Source organism: Aquila chrysaetos, chromosome 14 (assembly GCF_900496995.4).
Source record: "Aquila chrysaetos chrysaetos chromosome 14, bAquChr1.4, whole genome shotgun sequence".
In the NCBI taxonomy this organism is placed as follows: Eukaryota; Metazoa; Chordata; class Aves; order Accipitriformes; family Accipitridae; genus Aquila; species Aquila chrysaetos.
The window spans coordinates 32164972-32183840 of record NC_044017.1 but is presented as its reverse complement, the minus strand read 5'-3'; the positions used below and the strand labels follow the sequence as shown (position 1 = coordinate 32183840).

Genomic DNA, 18869 nt, shown 5'->3' with positions numbered 1-18869 from the left:
GTATTTCCTCAGGTAGAAGACTGGCAGAGTTGAACTGTAAATGGAGTGCATATTTAATTTATTCCTCAGAACCAGGAATACAGACATATTTAGTCCAAAAGAGAGGGTAGTAATTTTCTAGATAAATTTCTTATGCTTCCAAAGGTCTGCTTACTCAGAACGGTCTATGAATACTTCAGGGAACTCAGTGATACGCAGATTATCCAGTGGGGCCCCGTAATGTGCAACTAAAACAGCTTTTTTCTGATTATTCAATCTTTTTTGTGACTATTCAACTGCAGGGTAGCACCCGCCAATGTTGAACTCCACGGGGCAACAGAGGGGTGTCTTTTTACCTGTTGAAGTGGTGGTGGATGCACTACGGGAAGGATATAATTTCCCTTGGGAGAGTAAGAGGAAAAGAAGTTATTCTCTTAAAAGCACATGCTGGAAATTAATGACATGGTGTACTTAGGTTTGTTTGTTTGTTTGTTTGTTTGTTTTTCTTTTGTGTCGCCTTAGGAAAAGCCGGTGCCTTCAGCAGTAGCCCAAGGGCAGAGTTTTTATCGTTTGACTTTTGCTATGATGTTTACCCAAAGGCTGCGGTATCCGATAAAAAAGAAAGGGCCAACCCCAACATGGGTGTAAGGTGCCACAGGGTGCAGTGCCCCTTCCTTCTCCCCACCGAGCTGGGGCAGAGCAAGGCACCCACGAAACTGGTGCCAGCACCAGTTTCCCCCACCCACCAAATCCTTCATGTCGCAAAACGTCAGCCTGTGCTGGTTGTCCATGTGCCTGCTAAGCTTCGTGGAGAAAGATGCCGCTTTGGAGGGTGGCTCATCCCGCTCCGAGCTGGGTGTCCACAGCGTTCCCTCGCTGAGCTCTCTCGGGAGGTGGCCTAGAGAGGAAACCTGGTTGGGGGTGTCTAACGGGAAGCCTTTAATTCTGTGCTGGAGGAATATTTCACTATGGGTTTTGAGCAGAAATTGCCACTTGGTGTCACTTGTTGCAGCATTTTTGGGTGCAGCGGGAGCAGCCCTCGTGCCTGTTCCCAGTACTAGTCAGGGCAGCCCACAAATGTGGGGCTGAGGTATCTTGATGAGCTGTTAGGTAAAGCATAAGCATGAACGATGATGTGCTTTACAGATAAGTTGAGAGCACAAATCTGCTGATCTGAGGTCAGCTTGGCACCTCCCGTGCAAACGCAGGAGCACATGCAGGGAGTTCTGCCTCTCTGAGCCCTGGAGGGACGGGCAAGTTCCTGATTCTTGGCTCTTCAACGTGAGGATTTGGGATACTCCTGTTTGCCTCGGTTAGGAGCTGGGATGGCTAGCAAAGGATGTTAGCCCTTTAAAAGGTGGCTGTTTCATCTGTATTCATCAGAAATGAGGTTTCTCATACTTTTTTGGTTGCCTTTAACGTAGGGCTGGGAATAGCTACTGCAGGTGAGCCCTAAATCAAGATCTGATGCGACTGTAGTGCTGGTGTGCGGCAGGGGCTGAGATTAGCTCCCAGAGCAAATGTAGCATACAGAATTATTTTTAATAATGTAGGACTTTAGCTGGGCTTTGCCCTGAGGAAGAGGGGACAGGAGGTGAAATCTTCCCCCCAAGCTGGTGAGCTCAGGAGAAATACATGCTGGGCTCTCGTCCCTGCTGGGGCTCATCTGAGATCCGGGTGAGGATGGGATTTAAATCCCATCCTGCAGTGCCCATGGTGGCTGGTAAAGCATTCTCCTTTCCCTGCTCTCAAAGCCTCTTAGACAGCTGGGGGGGGTCAGGTGGGGAAGGCACTCGCCATTCCCTTTGGGAATATGTGGTGCTTGCTAAGCAATAGCTGTTGAGAGAGAAAAGTGAAGCATTAAAAATTCCTTTAATTGTATTTTGCTGTCTGTGTGTGCTTGATAATAGCTGGTAGTACTTGTTTTAGAATACTTCAATTGTATGATTTCCCCCCCCCATCGCATTAGCCTTTGAAAAAATAATTTTGGCTAATGTTTTTCTTCAGTGGGATTTAAATTCTGCTTAGAGTATACTGCACCTTTTTTTTTTTTTTTTTTTTTTCCCCCTCTCCCCTTCAGTATTATTGCAGTAAAGTATTCGGATCTTTATGTTATAATATATAGTCAGGCAGGAAGCAGCTTAACTTCGGCTTCTCTGGGCAGGGCTCCGCTGAAAGATGTGGTGCGTGAGCATGTTGATTTTAGTATTATCTCGTAACAACAACCCGCTGTTGGGCTCCCTTATTTGCATTCTCAGCAGGACGGCAAGGTGAATAATTTAATTCCAGCAGCCTCTGCCACGTGATGGTGCGAGGACCCATCAGCGATGCCTCCCCTGCACTGACAGACTTCGGAGGGGAATGGAAACTTACTGAAGTGATGCCAAATCATCGCATTGCCTCCCTTAACCCTGGAGAAATCTCTTGGCGGAGCGATCGCTTCTTCCTTTGATTTTTCCACGCGTTCCTCTGACGTGGAGTTTGGGGGGGGTGGTGTGTGAGCCTGCGAGCAAGACGAGCGAGGGAGTGGGAAGCGGGGAGGGCAGTGGGGGAAAAATGCACACCCAGCCACGGAGCTAGTTGGAGCAGGAACGACAAGGAGCCGGAGCAAGGCCGCGAGTCCGGCCGTAGGCAGCGGGGAGTGGAAATTTACAGCTGCTTGTGAGCGCCTGTGCATGTTCAAGCGATCCTTTCTGCTAACGCTTTTCCAGAGGCTGACGGTGGCTCGGCAGAAGAAGAGCGGGAGGCCGAGTCGCGGGATTCCCTTGTCTCTGCCACGTGTCGATAATCAGCAGAGGGAAATAAAGCAGAATTGAATGGAAGGTAACTGAAGGCGGCTGCCGGCGGCGTGGGCTGCGGGGAGGTGGCAGAGCTGTCTTCAGCACCTGGCCATGGGGCTGCGCGGGGCTGCCTAGGAGCCCCCACCTTTCCGCACGCAGTAAGTGTCAGCCAGGATGATGTCCTCTGAGTGACAGAAAGTTAAGTGATTTAAGAAAACTTTTCTTTTTTCCAGTTAGCACCAACCTTTTCATAATAAACCGCCTGCCTGCTTGTTCTTGGTAGTTACGCTGTTGGCTTTTTATAGCTTTGTAAACTGTGTTACCAGGGGTGGCTTTTTAAAGCAGGCAACCCTAAACAATACTGCTCCTGTTACATAAGACGCTGGCTCCGCGACCAAGCGCTCCGTGTCCATGGAATATCTCTGGAAATGGCTTTATTTACAGTGTGGTTTCCAAAAATAAAATATCTGCCATATATCATTTCTCTTGCTCCTCTCCGCTGACTGTCTGCAGCTGCGGACTAGCTCTTGAGATGCAGAGGAATGAGAGCGTGGCCACTTGCATAAGACAGCAGGAGACAGTTAGAGATGAAGGGAAGATGAGCGCGCGTGTGAACCGTCACAAGAAACGGTGTATATAAATTAACCATCTCGTTATTTATAGTCGATAGGTCTCATCAACCTGAAATGCTAATTCTGTGCAGCGGGCTATTCACAAAGTCACTGTCAGGCAGAAGTTTCATTGAGCTTAAGGGAAGCTTTTTTTTCCTGAGCAAAGACTCTTTCCTGGACTAATATTAGTAGTAAAGTGAAATTACTGCTATAGCAAATTACTTTAATCTGTTACAAAGCTATTGAAAGTAATACAGCAGGCTTGCTAAGGACATGGTCAAGTGAATGCTGTGTAGAGAGGTAACTTTCAGTAATATTGAACAAAAAGCAAAAATAATATTCATATTCCTTGCTAATGTGTTTAGAGGAAGTCCTATTCCCTCCTGGCTGCTGCCTATGTTATTTAAATTATATTACCAGTTTCCATTATTTCTACAGTTATTATTACTACTAGAAAAGGAAATTTAACTTGGTTTCCCTTTTACTTAAATAAATGAAAAGCTGTTAAGGGCTGTTCTGTTAGAATTATGTGTACTTCAGAGACATTAGTTAAGAGACCTCCTTCAGCGTGACTGAGCTTGTGGGAGTTTTGCTATGGACTACAGTTAGGCATGGAACTGAATTCTTAATTTTTTAGGTTTGAAAGACCTCCATGGTGACAAATGGAAATAGGGATCCCAGGTATTCTTGACTCATCAATCCTGCAAATTTGGTGGCTGTAAAACCGCTGGTTTCTTATCTTTCTAGTTTTATTCAACATAAAGTAATAACCTACTACTTCTAGCCACTTTGTTAGCATGAGTGGGAGAGTCTGTGTAATACAGAGATGATTGATGCAGGTGTGAGTATGGTGCCACAGGATGCCACTTCTGTGTGACTTCAGAACCTCAGTATTACCTGGCATTGCACTGGGCAAATGCTGGTTTGTAATAAATATTTTATGATAATAATAGATGTGGTAGCACAGGACTTGCTGCAATAAAAGGGACAGTAGGCAGCAGAGTCAAACACTGAAAGAGTTCCTAACTTGAAGTCTGGCATTTATCTGTGCCAGTGTAGTCTGTTCTCTGTACCCTGGTCAGGATACTTTCATTAAGTTTGTATCATCACACATTTACACATCCTTTCCCATCATCACTGCCTTGTTCTGGGTTTGGCTGGTGAACACCTGAGCTGTAGCATCTGGTCCAGCAGCCCTGTCTCTCTACCTTCCTTTCATCCCCTTCTTCCCCTCTTGTGCTGGTATAGTTCTTTGTAAGACTATGGGGAGAACTGAACTGGAAACCGGTGTGACCTTTTTTTCCCCACCAGGCTATTTTTTGTTAACCTGGGTCAGTTCCCTGATCTGGCTCACTACGTGGCCCTGCAAACAGCCACACCACTCCAACAGAGGCTGTTGGAGTGGGGATGGGAATAGATGTGGAGCAGGGTGGTACTGTCATGGAATAAAAGCATTTTATCAGACTGTGGCCTCAGTGACCAGATAGCTATTTGGTGTTTCATTTTGGCCTCTGTGTTTGCTGAGACTATGTAAGCTTTTTGGTTTTTTATTGAATGGGCTCATTCAAGCGCTCAATTAAAAATAGAATTATTAATTTCTTTTGAGTGCTTCCATAGAGCAACACCACAGCACTTGAATGGAGCATCACCATGAATGCCTTCAGTTTCATAACAGTATTGAACAACTATGTGATATTAATATCCTCATTCTGTAGAGGTGATCAGATTAAGGGCAGAGCTGCCTACTTATTTTCCATGTCTGATCTTCAGGATGCTTGCCATCTGCTAAAAAGAGACATTTGTGGCGATAGGAGGCATTACTGTGATGTTTTGTGTGTTCAGGTGAAGTTTCAGCCACTATCCACCTTCATTCTAGGTAATGCAACAAGTAGCCAACAGCAAGGCTACTGAGTAAAGCAACTGAGTAAATTCTTGAGTTTCTGGAATAATTTTGTTGCCAAGCAGAGGTGGCATTCATTCACCCTAACCATAAAACTGTCCTCTCGTCTGTTAATCGTTTGTTTCATTTGCAATGTACCTTCCAAAATCTGCAACTCGTTGAGGATTTGCAGAGAAGTTACTTGTTATGTAGCCCTGATTCCTTCTGTATATCATCTGAAATGTGGGTCGTGTGAGGGCACTGCATGGGGGAGGATGGATTGGACTTCTCCAGGTGATCATCACCCATGGGGGCTTCCATCCCCTGGTTTGAGTATGTCACTCTGTAATTGCAACAACTTTCTCAAATGTGGCCGGAGGGAGAAATGAGGAGGGACTAAAGCATCTCTTCCATTATGTAGAGACTGAATTAGGCAAGATTATGGAGAAAGTGTGCTAATTCAGGCCCCAAATACCTTAGCCACACTGGGGTGAACGGAAAATAAAGGTCTGTCTTTCCATTCAAGAAGGTCTTACCCAATATGAGTTATTGAAAAGTTTTGATTCTGATCAATAAGTCGATGAGGGTTAGGACCTAAGACAAGGCAGATGTCTGATACTTGAAGGGAAGGAAATTTTTTCGCTCATTCATTTTTGAAGAGCAGATGGCTTGTCCAGAGGAATGTCTATGAAGAGTGCATGGATGGGCTCATGTGCTCTCTCCCATTCTTGCTTTTGTAGGCAGGAGGAAGCATTTGTTACTGAGCTGCTTAACTGAGTCACTTCATAGTGGGATGGGCCGGTGAGTAGAGTGATGTTGCTGTCTGCATTTTTCCTTCATTGTGCTTCCAAGCTCAGTTGCGCTGCAGTCTTTTGAGAAAGTATATGATTAAGAGCAAAGAAACTGGGGAGAGTGCCTATAAACAGAACTAGATCTCTTACGGTACTTTATAGTTGTATTAAAAAGCTCAAGTTTCTCAAGTTTTGTGTGTGGGTTTTTTTTTTCCTTAGTGCATCTCCTTTATGAGCAGATAAACTGGCAGAAGAGATATTTTGAAGATAAAGCATAGGCTTTGGCGTCAAATGATCTAGGTTTCTTTCCTGACACAGCCACTGATTATTTTCTTTTATGTGGCCTTGGGTAAGTCTTCTGATCTTTCTGTGCTTCAGCTTTTCCCTTTGCAGAGGAAACAGAGTAACAGCAGGTATATAGGTTTTTTTGGAAGTGTGTTTTCCATCTCGGTTAAGTGTTTGCAGAGTTGAAGGCCTCTGAGGGAAGGCGTGCCCCGAGTATGAAGGGATGTTATGTTACCTTGACAGGCTACTGAATACACTAAAACTCACCTCTTGTAAACCTTGTCCATCTCAATTTAACTTGCTGCTTTAGCCTGTGTGATTTTTTTTTTTTTTTTTTTCCTTCTTCTGTCTCGAACAGAAACAGCCAAACATTTAGAAAGTGGTGTTTTAAAATTGCCTTTTGGTGTTTCTGTCACTTACCTAAAATAAAATCAGTGCCATTTTTTTCTCCCACATAAACATGGAATTTTATTCCCTGAAAGTATTTTTGTAAAACTAGGGCTTGTAAAATATGCTGAACTCTCCAGCTCTGGTGGCTGAAATGTCCTGTTCATACTGATGGCAGCAGCAGGCTTTGGAAAACACCGTTCCTCCTACAGCACTGCTGGGACATTTTCCCCGTGACCGGGAGATACAACCTCTGAGGCTGGGAGAGTTGGTCAGGTGAGATACAGCTGTTTCTTTCTTTGGTCTCGTAAGTTCCTCACAAGAGCACTGGGTGAAATAACATCATTACAACTAAATGTTTCAGAAGTTGGCTGGTCCCCTGTTACGAATTCAGGACTGTCCACAATGCATTTCTGATGTTATAAAAACATATGTTGAATAACCATTAGATGGAAAAAGTTTTCCTGGAAAGTAGGAAAGAAAGGGGCTTATTCAGCCCTGTCCCTTGCTGCCAGACAGCAGTGTCAAAAATTTATGAACAGATGCTCTGTAGTGTGCCTGGTCGAGTAGGTAATTTCAAAATCTCAAAGCTCCAATGGTTGGCAGCCTTTACATTTTCAGCTTAAGTTTATTCATGGGCAGTTTATAGCCATTTGGTTCTGCATAAATAAAGTGTTATTGTTATTTGAGCTGAAATAACTTCTTTGGCTTCCCTGTATTTTATCTTAAGCTTACCAAGGTGAGCACTTCTAGCCTCCTAGACATGCTGGTCTTCTGGTTTTTCTGGCCAGCCTAGGGTCCTTCTCTGCACCCGCTCTAATCTCTGTTGATTTTACATTACTGCGGGTGTTCAGGATTGTGTACAGTGTTCTGTATGAAGTTCCATCAAGACTTTGTACAAAAGACATGAATACCTTTGTATTTCTACTGGCAATTACTTTCGTAATTCATCACAGATTTGCATCTGTCTTTCTCCTGTCTGTAAAATACGGGTGTAGTCACGAGGTGTCTGTCTTTGTCATTTCTCATGGTAAGTCCTCAGCTTGAAGGAGATATTGATAGAGTCATAGAATGGTTTTGGTTGGAAGGGACCTGTAAAGGTCATCTAGGCCAACCCCCTGCCATGGGCAGGGATGTCTTCAACTAGATCAGGTTGCTCAGAGACCTGTCCAACCTGGTCTTGAATTTTTCCAGGGATATGGCATCTACAAACTCTCTGTTTCTTCTGCCATTCAGCGTTATCTGATACTTTCTGCTCTTAGTTTTTTTCCTATTTTTATTATCTCAGTCCGTGAGGCAATCCAGTTTCTCAGGTAATGATATTACAATCCTCTTCACTGTTGATAGTGTCTTCCTATTTTGAGGCACCACAATTTTGGGGTATGCTCTTAATTCCTGTGCCTCTCTAAATACAATCCCGTCCCCAAGTTGCTCTTAACTTCTCAGACAATCAGTCTTCCTTTACATGATAATTTTCCTTCAACTAGTTTATTTTCTACTATATTCAGTTCAGTGTATTTCCATGTTGGATGCATGGGTTCTACTGTGTTTTATCTGTCTAACTATATATATATATATATATATAAGGGATTGTAGTATAAGCTACCTTTGGTAAGCCTGTGTTGCATTCTTTTCAGTTGTCTTTCATCTTTGTATTTCAGTTATTTTTTAGACTGGTTTCTTGAGAAAACAAAGCTTATGTGGTCACGCTGTCCATCTCTCATCCTACTTCTCTTCCCATGGTAACTTTTGAACTTGCTGGCCAATTTCAAGCAACTTTGAGAGAGGGCTAGATGCCTGGAAAATACAGAGCTCCAAAAAATGGACTGAAAAAAAGTGATGAAAGGGATAGTGAATTTAAACTAAATTAGTGCCTCTACCAAAGAGAAGACCTTCCCTTCCAAGTAAAACTGAGAGAGCAGAGCTGATACAAGGAGGAGGACAGGGCAGAAATGCCCAGCTGTGTTAAGAGCTTTAGCAAGAGCTTGTGCTTTCTTTGATGCTGGAGAATCCAGTCATGAGGAGCAAAGCTGGAGGAGAGGAGTCCTTGTTTTGCCATGTGCCTTAGGGAATAGCCAGCCATAAGACTAAGGAGTACAACTCCCAAATCTCAGCGGAGTGACTTTACCCCCTTTTGCTTCTACCTGTAATTGTGACTAGCATGTGCCCCCTTGGAGATTCCTGCGTGGAGAAGCAAAAGGGACCATAACCTGCAGCTGCCAGTATGTATATTCTGAAGTGATGGATAATCTTTTGCCAGATGCTGATGGCTTAAAAACTGTGTCCTGAAAAGGGGTAAATCCAAAAACATTCTTTGATGCACATCTGGGGCTCTTCCCCTTTCCCTCTCTGTCTCCCTCTGCTTGCATACAGTGGATGCGTTGCTTTGTATGTAAGACTGATAAATGAAGTGAAGCAGAGACTTGGCTCTGTTCAGTGGAGGGATGAACTAAACAGTCTCTTGAGTCCCTTCCTGCCCTATTGTCGGTGATTTTGCTGTTGTGATTAGGACACTGGTAGGGTATGAAGTGAAGAGAAATGGTATTTTGTCACTGAGCAGTGCTGTGGTAACTCGGCAGTAAGACTGGAACTATACAGTGGAAAAGTGCTAGCCTGGGTGTTGGAATTTTATGGCAAATCAGTGATTATTTAAATACAGACACCATACTCTAGACAGCTATGTAAGTTACTTTTTGGGAGGGAAATGTGTTTATAATTTATAGTCAACATTTCAGTTAGAAATGTGGACTTTTTTTTTTTTTTTTTAAACTCAGAACCTCTAGCTCATGAATACTTCAATTTAAAAATTAAATTATCTCCCGCTTTGCTTTTCCTTGTGTGGAGACTTCTAAAAGGGGAGGATGAAGGGATGGCTTCAGCAATCTGAATAAACCTGCCCCATCTTGGATGAAAATACTTCTTTTCTGAAATGCAACATGCCTGTTGGGCTCCTGCTCTCAGACTTTCTCTCTTGCATCTTCACATCCTCATGCCATGTCTTCACGGATAATAAAAACATGCACAATCAGGTCCTTCTTGAAGTATGTTGCGAATTACTAATCTTCTAATTGCAGCACGTGCAGGATTACGGGGTGCTTGGCGCTTGCTAGCAGCATTTAAACAAATTTATTGTATAATACTGGCATCCCAGTCTTTTCCAGTGCTTGTATGTAGCTGAGCGTGCCCCAATGAGTTAGTCGTTAGTAATCCCAGTCTTCAGCCTTGCATGTTTTCAGCTTGAGGTGTGACTGTGCTCTGTTACTGGTTGGATGGTGCTGCCAAAGCTTTCAGCTGGGAGCTCCATGGGAGCAGGAGTCCGCAGTTGAGAGCTCAGCCAAGGAGTGACAGTTACATAGCCAAAACTGCAGAAATAAAAATGAGTTTGAACTGAACTGTGAGGACCTTGAAAATAGAAATCCGAAAGACGTGAGCTTTCAGACGTGGAATATGAATATATTCCTGTAAAACTGACCTAGCAACAAATGAGAAGCTATATACAAATTCAACTACTCTGGACACTATAAAGGAACTTTTGGTTTAAATAAGACATTTAAAAATATTTCCTGTGTGTCATAGAAACTGTTCCTGTAAAGATAATCTGCAAAAATATTTTAAAATGTTTTTAATAAGATGTTAGGGCAGAGTCTGTATAGATATATTTAATTTTTCTTTTTTTTTTTTTTTTTTTTTTTTTAAAGTATTCCTCTATGGTTTGAATTTTGTACTTGGCTGTTTCATATGGTTGCTATTTATAGTTGTAATAGAATGTATATCTACTCTGGGTATTCATTCCATAGGATATTTGGGGATTAGTAACACATGGATGGGTGGCACAAATGGGGTCACACTTCCTGATGGACTCTGGAGCGTGTCAGTAGTAACAACGAAGCATGAGAGGAGTGGGTTCTTTGGGACCACTGGGTTTTCTTCTTTATACTGTGTGTATTGTGCTGTTTAAATTCTCTCCTTTAAAACCTTTTGTATAAAGCCTTTTTTTAATTGTAAAAGTTGAAGAAGAATAAGGAGATTGAAGTGGTGTTTGTATATATTTATGTTTTCACAACTGATCTTGCAAATGTGCGTGGGGAGGGATGGTGATGGTTGTCTTTTGTTGTGGAAAGAGATGAAAATTTGAGATTATTTTTGCTTTTGGTTTGTGGTTTGTTTTTTTTTTTACCTCCTCTTTATTGTGCAAACTGGAATGTGGTCCAGAATGGTGCTGGGCTCTCCCTGGAAAGTGGTACTGCCTTAGCCAGAGCATATTCCCATCTATAGTCTGTCTGTTGACTTCAGTAGATCTTTGTATTGGACCCTCAGCAAAACCCATTGGAATTCACAACTTAATGCTATGTAGGATCAGAAACTAAGCTACTTGGTTTCTTTCATGTATAAATACAGTGATGTGGTATTTGCCTTTCTAACCATACAGAGGAAGAATGTTTTAAATTAAACAAACAAACCCATTTTTGTTAAAATGCTCAGTCTTTCATTTAAATGTCATGAAAACATTTGTGTCCGTATTTGGGCCTGATCCTCTGTTCCTTGTTTAATTCAAGCAATGTTTTACATAAGTGAGACCTGACCCACAGATTCTTGAAGTCTGTCATACTTAGGGGATAGCTTAAACTGCTTCCCCTTGAGAAGCTTTAGGCTGAAAAAGAAAAGCAGCTGAAGAAGAGGGAGTAATGGTAGAGAAGCTGGGACCCTTACCTTGCAATGCTCTAAACAAAGGACGCTTTTGGTATGCTGGCGTCTACAGTTAGGTAGCTGCATCACAACGAAACCAGTTTGGCAGAAACCCCTGTCAGAAATCTAGTTGAGCCTGCCAGATATGCAGTGTCCAGAAAACATTGGATATAGGCACAGACTCGCTGGAGCACTGACCTGTGGGTCCGGGGCTTTAGGAAAAATTCAGCTCCCATGCAGGTGCTTAGTAGTTGCTTTCCATGTGCTAATGGTGGCTTGTGAATCCTGGATGAACTTGCTGCAACTGTACGTGAGAACTTTTACTGCTCTACTGAGTAGCTGAAGCAAAACAGAGTGCCTGAGGCATAACCTTTTCTTGTTCATAATGCCTTTGTGTGGTTTTATTGCATTTTCATGTAAACCTTAAAAGCTATTTTTGTTTCTCATTTGATTTAAGGCAGTCGTCTTCTGTCCTGAAGGAAGAAATCCAGGTGAAGAAAAACCATGCCTTTGTTTAGTAAATCGCACAAAAATCCGGCTGAGATTGTGAAAATTCTGAAAGAAAACATGGCCATATTGGAAAAACAAGAAAAAAAGACAGACAAGGTATGAGGTAGTGTTGTAGAAGACCAGTAAGGTTTTTATGCGGGGGAAAACAGTAGAATAAAGGGAATAAAATTGTGTTCGCTCACTGCCCTGGTTCTGCAAGTGCTTGCACGTGTAAGTAGCTTTGTGTTTGAATGATCCTGCTGAAATCGGGGTTTTTTTGCATAAGTACTACAGACCTGGGGGTCAAAAAGAAAATGTTATGATCCAGGAGACTCAGCCAAAACAAAGAGTGATCTCCTACTACTTCGAATAGTAATGCACCTAACAAAACAGCTTGGAAGGCTATTTTAAAACTATTATACTGTTAATTGTTTTAGCAGGATAACAAATGAGACTGCCAATTAATGTGTAGGTACCCAGAGAGCAAAACTTACTTCTGATGAACATTGTTCGCATAAAACAGCAAACCTATATGTATTCATATGTATATAAAAGAGATCTCACTCTGTCCATCCTTTCCAATCTTCTGGGTGCTAGTGCTTCCAAAATGAGCTGCGCTACTCATATTCTAATTATAACGCTAGGTTTTTGCTAATACTGTTGCTGTCTTCTAACTCTTTTACACAGACCTGAGTTACTTTTGCCACTCTTCCAGTGACCATTTGAGAAGATGCACCCCAGCGTACAAAATGCTCCCAATTAGGAATTTGTGCTTACATAAAATCAAATAATTTAATTTTTTTTTCCATCTGAGACTCTGGCTCTTTATATTATTACTGTAGTAGAAGTGTATGTTTTTAATTAACAACAAACTAATTTTAGGTTAATACTGAATGTCAGTGGAAACAGGAATAGCTGATAAGTGACATTAACACAGTTTTCGTGCAGCTGATGTTTGTGTGTGCATGTTGTGCTTCCCCCACCTTGTGCAGGAGCCTGTATTAGAATGAACCCAACCCAAAAGGTAAGCACAGAGCCCTTTGTGCCCTTAGTGAAATCCTCTTGAAACTTTTTGGTTCAAAGCAAGTAGCTCAAAGTCTGTTAATTGTGTAAGATCAGTCACACGGATTTCAGGAAGGCCTCTGGTATTTGATGTCTCATGCTGAAATACCTTCGGTTAACTGAAAAGTACTGAGAGAATTTGACTCCAAACTAAAACTTAAAATAAGTGACTAAATAAACCAACAGTCTGCCCTCCCTTGATGAATTCATCCCTCGGAGCCTGATTAAAGACGACATTCAAAGCAGAAGCTCTAGACTTGGGTTTCTTTTTGATTTGCTTTGCAGCATGACTCCTCTGGGTTGTGGTTTTGAAGATTTTGGGCTTTGAGCTGGCTTGTTTATTTGGGTGTCAGTGACAAAGGAGGAGAAATTCAGATTTCTTAGAAAATTGAGAACTTGATGTAAATTTTTCATAAAAATCAGAACAGCTGGTGTGTGTTTTCCTTACAAAGCAAAAGATACGGGAGCGTTCCCCTGGCGTATTAGGATAGAAACAGCTCATGAATTTAATCACGATGTTTATTTTACAGGAGGAGGTTGGTTTTCAGTATTTTCTGCCATGCTTTATTGCTATGGGATGGAGGCTGTTCCTGGGGTGAATGTGGGTGATCAGGGAGAGGAGGGAGGGGGGACAAGGCAGTCACTTCAGCAGCAAGGCAGAAAGTGAAGAAACCAGCCTTTTTTTGGATGGTATTTACACATATGCTTTACACATATGGCTTGTTGACTCAGGACTTTGCACTGTGATGTAGAGGAAGCACATAGGGCCTTTCTCCCTTCAGAAGGGAAGATGTGAGACTCCTTAGTAACACTGCCTTTTATCTAAAGTGTTGCAATGAGCTGTCCTGAAATAAATACTTATTAAAATAGCCAGATTCATTCTCCTGAGTTTAGGGAAGTAAATCCTAAGGAATATCTTTAGTACTGTGCCAATGATAAACTTTTAAAAATGGAAGGAAAAATAACTCTAGCAAAAACAATCACCCCACCACATCTCTTACTCTCCAAACAGGTTTGTGGCCTTAGTAAAACCATTTTTAAGTGTTGTTTGCATTTCGAATTGGAGAAGAAAAGATGATGGGGAGATTTTCAATGACACACAGGTTTTCAAAACTTACTCTCTCAGTAATACTAATGAATAACATCTTGTCTTTTCATGAGTATGATTAGAGAAACTTAACTGAAAACAAAAGCAAAGAAAAACAAAGCACAGTGCAGTACTCTGTGCTCTTCAAAACCTGGCAAGGTTTTAAAATTTGTCTCCAATTTGATTTCCAAAGGGAGATGAAATGTGTCAAACTTTCATAAAAGGGCCCAGAGGTCTGGCTCCTGCAAGAGCCACAGACCCTGGATATCCAAGAGATGGTTTTGGACCCTGTGGGCCTGTGAATGCAGAAATTTGGGAATCGGGGCTCTGATTTTTCAGATTTCTGGCTCCTTGTAGTCTTCCATGTGAACTGGGGAGGTGCCGTTTTGCCTCACCATAAAACTGAGGTTCCCAGGACTTCTGGGGTACGACTCCACAGCATCCCTGATTTTGCTTGCTTGCAGAATAGCTTCCAACTAGGACTTGCCTCAGATGTTTAAGCAAGAAGATTTATCCTGTGACAATTGAGCTGTTGTTGTAGCATAGTCAGTGTGGTACGTGGGCTGAAACAGCTGAAAGCTGCTAATACAGCCGGAATTGGCAAAGCCTAAATTAACTGCAGGGCTAGCAGAGAACCTCCTTGTTTCCTTTCCCAGTTGAGAAATCATAAGTACGAGGTGAAGATGCCCTGGGCAGCTGGGGAGGTGTGAGGTCAGACAGGGAGAGGCTTGGTGCTTCTAATACAACTTTGTGCAACTTTCAGCAGGAACCATCTGTGCCTCAGAGGGGCTGTTTTTAGATAATGCAGAAATGATCATTCCCACCAAGCTATGCAGTCTGCAGGTAGAGGGAGCCTTGCAGCAGACCAGTTAAGACTTTCTGAGTAATGGGAAGAGGTGGCAGGACACTAACTTGATACACAGGATGCAGAGAAGCCACTTGTAAGTATGAAGGCAATTATACATCTTTTCCGAGACACATTTCCATGTACGCACATCATATACAGAAGTTTGCACTCTTTCTTAATGATGCTTTTTGTTAGTCATAGAATAGGACCCATTCAGACTTTGAACTCTATTGACTGCACTAGCATCTGTTGTCTTAGATAAGGGTTGAATTTGACCCAGTTCTTCCATGTGTCTTTTTTAACTATTAGTATGTGTAGTGTTGCCATAATGCTTTTTAAACACTCTCAACTAAAAAATGGGCTAAGTTTGAATATTTGGTTCTTACTTTTATTTTATGGGTGGGTTGGTTGTTGGTTTGCTTGCGTGGATGTGTGTGTGCTTAAAGCTTTGCCATTTTCTCAGCTACATTCTTATGGTTGATAGGCCACAGGTTTAGAAGTGCCACTGCACGTGGCTCCTTTTCCTTTGAAGCGCTCTTTCTAATACCTTGTTTTTAAATTTTTTTAAAAATAACAGCTATTTTATAGAAGGTATTGCAGCACTGGCAAATCTAATGTAACAATTGGGAGATTAAGTAGGGCAAGACAGAGCTGGAAAAGTGGACTGAAGCCCTCTTTATCAACCATCCTCCTCTCTTCCAACATCTGAAATAAATAAGCTGTTCTTGTGGCACATACAATTGCTGACATCCTGTTCAGGCTTTGATGCGGTGAAGAACAATTAATTAAATTTTATCACTGAATTCTATAAATGCCATAAAAAGTTAATCCTGGTCATGTAGAACCAAACTGTGCTTGGATTTAATGAGAAATACCCATTCTGGAATTAACTAGAAAAACAGGGAAGTATTTAAATACCTAGGAAATGAAGACTTCAGAGCTTAGACACTCTTCCTTCTGGCATGTACTCTTACAGCCTTCGGAGGATGCATGTAAATAGGGAGCAAGAGAGGAGAAGCCCTGATATCAAGTGGACAGATCCGTTGAACCTGAGGAAGAACAGACAGCATGTGACGCTGCTCATACTGCTTCATTTACTACGGATATGCCACCATGTCTTTTGCTGATAGATGTTGTAAAAGAACATTAATAGAAAAGACGCCTGACCCATCTCACAAAAAAAAGAGGGGTGGCATCCCGACTTCTTGAAGTCTTGTGTTCAGCCGCTGAGTCGGGTCAACACAAAGCAGTGTGGGTGGCATTCGCTGTGTATTCACTGAAGGATGTCCTTGAACACATCACCCTCTCCCTGCTAACCAAACACCTTTGGGTGCGGCACCCGTGACTCAGTGCCATCTGCGGTGCCTACAGGTTTGGTAACATTTTCTGAACCCGCCCTGCAGCAAAAGTCTTCAAAAGTGTCACAGGCTTTTAATTTAGTACAGCAAACGGATCTGGGGTCAGTTGAAACTTGGCCTGATCTTTGTGCTTGGGCTAGATGGGCTGAAAGTTTTGCAGTTTTGGGCGCAGCTAGTCCAAGACTTGGATATGAACCCAAGGGAGTTAGAGCTGGTTCAGGGCACCATGCTGAGTGTTTTCCTGGCAGACAGAACCATAGGCTGCAGCGCCCTTAGTTGGTGTTCAGAAACATCGTGAAGCTAGTTGTAAAATAACCTGAAGTGTTGAGCTTCTTCCCTTTTCACTTAAATATATCTAATGAGACTGCTTGTTTGGGTAGGTCACTGTAATCTGTCCTCTGTTTCATCTCCGTGTACTGTAACAAATTTGGTACTGTTCAGAAGGGTCAGGAGAGCAGCATTTTATTAAGGCTACACTTAAAAGACTTTAAGATTTCTGGAACAAATATTTATACGAATAAATCCTGCTTTTTTACATAGCAACAACAAAGCCATTATCAGCTCCTGTTCACCTTGCTTGCTCCTGTGCTGATAAAGCAACTGGGGACCAGTGTGTGAGATGAGGTGCATGCAGAGGACGTGATGTGCATTTGCATGGAAGAATGGTTGTGTGACTACCGTGACCGTAAATACCTGTGGATGCGATTCTGCAGCTGCCAAAGTCAGTTGCAAAATTGCCTTTGACTTGATTGCTGCACACTGAAACGGAGGAGGGAATAACATAAGAAGGGCTTGGCACCCATTCCTTCTAGCTCTGCATGCCCTGGGGTTTTGTGGAGCGTTTCAGCTTCCCCGTTCTGCTAAGGCCTGTTCTTGCTCTAGAGGTGGGGGAAACTCCAGGTACCGTCAGGTGCTGGTGCCAAGAGTTTAAAACCTGTCTCTTCTGGTTGCTTTTTTTTTTTTAAATATTATTATCATTTTTAAGGACTTTACAACCTTTAGTTGTGACTTAAGTGCAGGATTAACGGTGGGAAAGGAATTTATGTCCAGGTAGGGCAAACCTGGCTCTTCCATTTAATCATACGTCCTTTTAAAAGGCTTTTCCCTGTTGTGCCTGCTTGGCCAAATTGTCTTTCCCAGCTTCCTTGACTACTAGACCATATTTTGCTAAATGACAGAGTTCATGCCTCCTGATCCAAAATGTCCACAGCTTGTTCCTATATATCCATTTAGCATGAAATTGTACCAAGGATAGGTCAGTTGAGATGATCCTGAAGCTACATAGGTGTTGGATTCAGATCTGCTAACGGCTTTTCTTGGGAGTCCTTACAGCTGCATGTAGAGAGAGTTGTGTTGGCACTGTTCTTCTAGGAGGAACATTGGTTTGAATCACACAGTGAGAATATTTTTAAACAAGATAAAGCCAAACCAAGGAGCTTTATGCTTTTGGTTGTAATATATAGTATGGAGTACTGGCAGTTCACTGACTCACACATTGGAGTATTTAACATCACGCTGGCAGGCATCTGTGTGTGTTACTGTCTGCTGCTGTGCTAGAGAGCAACAGTTTAGAAAGAGATTTTTGCCCTGGAAATAAGCTGGGTACACAAACAGAAGCTGTACGATCCTATTCATCATATTCTTATGAACAATTGAGGATTTCCTAATTGCTATGCAGATGCTAGATGTCAGGCATTCTGTATTTTTCTTATGTATATTTGATATCTGAGTTTGGAAAGGTGGAAAAAGTTCATGCAACTTGTTTTTTCTTCACTGTTATGGTTGGTCATAAATGTTGTATTAAGTCCCTGGATGAATAAAAGTAAGAATAAGCCCTTCTGACCTGTAACATATATGTACATCTGTGTGAAACCTCTAGCCTGTTGGTGAAACAGAGGTAAAATAGAGACAACCCTCTGAAAGATTTGAAAAGTTGCAGTTCAGGTGTAGGAGCTCGGACTGTTGATTATTGAAGGCTTGATACTTTTCTCTTATGGTTTTTGTAATCTTCCTTGGAGAGGAGTAAAAAGATGCAATGGATCTACATTGCATAACAGGAGATCCATCTCTCTCTCTCTTTGACAAGCATAAGTTTGGATCACGAGCACTTAATATGGTACTTTTAAGGTAAATGTGAAATTACCATAAGTAGCTAAGGAGGGGAGAAGGGCAAGGTTAGTAAGTAGAGGTAATTTTTATTAAGCCAGTTGGAATAGCTAGAAATTTAAGTTGCTGAAGCTGGGGACTCATGGCAAAGTATCTCTGTGGTGTGCTATGGGGTTTTTAAAAAACCTGCCTGTATGAAGTTTTGAGTTATGAAGCAGAAGATCTGCTTTGGGTTTTTTTTTGCTATGTCACACACAAGTAGTGTTGCAATAAAACAGCTTAGCCTTTGAGTATGGGAAGTCCCAACTCATGTAATTATGGAAATAAAAATTTAGCTTCCTGTGTGAACAACAGATAAGACCTTTGTTTTAGCCTTCTGTGCTACTCTTTAAAATCTCTCTGGAAGATTTTAGATGAACAGAAAAAATTTAAGACTTGGAGGATTTCTTTGTAATCCCTTAATAAAAAACCCAAGAAACTCCTTACTGAACTGTCTTGTATAACTGTGGAATATAAAGAAAA

The 18869-nt window shown here is 42.0% G+C and overlaps 1 protein-coding gene across 7 annotated transcripts in view; it reads left to right on the top strand.

The window, feature by feature from the left end:
• The window catches only part of CAB39L (calcium binding protein 39 like), a 66581-nt gene that overhangs the window by 16796 nt on the left and 30916 nt on the right, over positions 1 to 18869 (top strand). For 3 of the 7 annotated variants that reach the window (XM_041128723.1, XM_030036286.2, XM_041128724.1), the window contains exon 2: positions 11856 to 12004. In XM_041128723.1, coding sequence (XP_040984657.1) covers positions 11903 to 12004 — 102 coding nt within the window. In that variant the 5' untranslated portion in view covers positions 11856 to 11902. Of the gene's footprint in view, positions 1 to 2309; positions 2918 to 11855; positions 12005 to 18869 lie in introns of those variants that run through there. The other 4 variants (XM_030036284.2, XM_030036285.2, XM_041128722.1 and 1 more) reach the window with 4 other exon arrangements.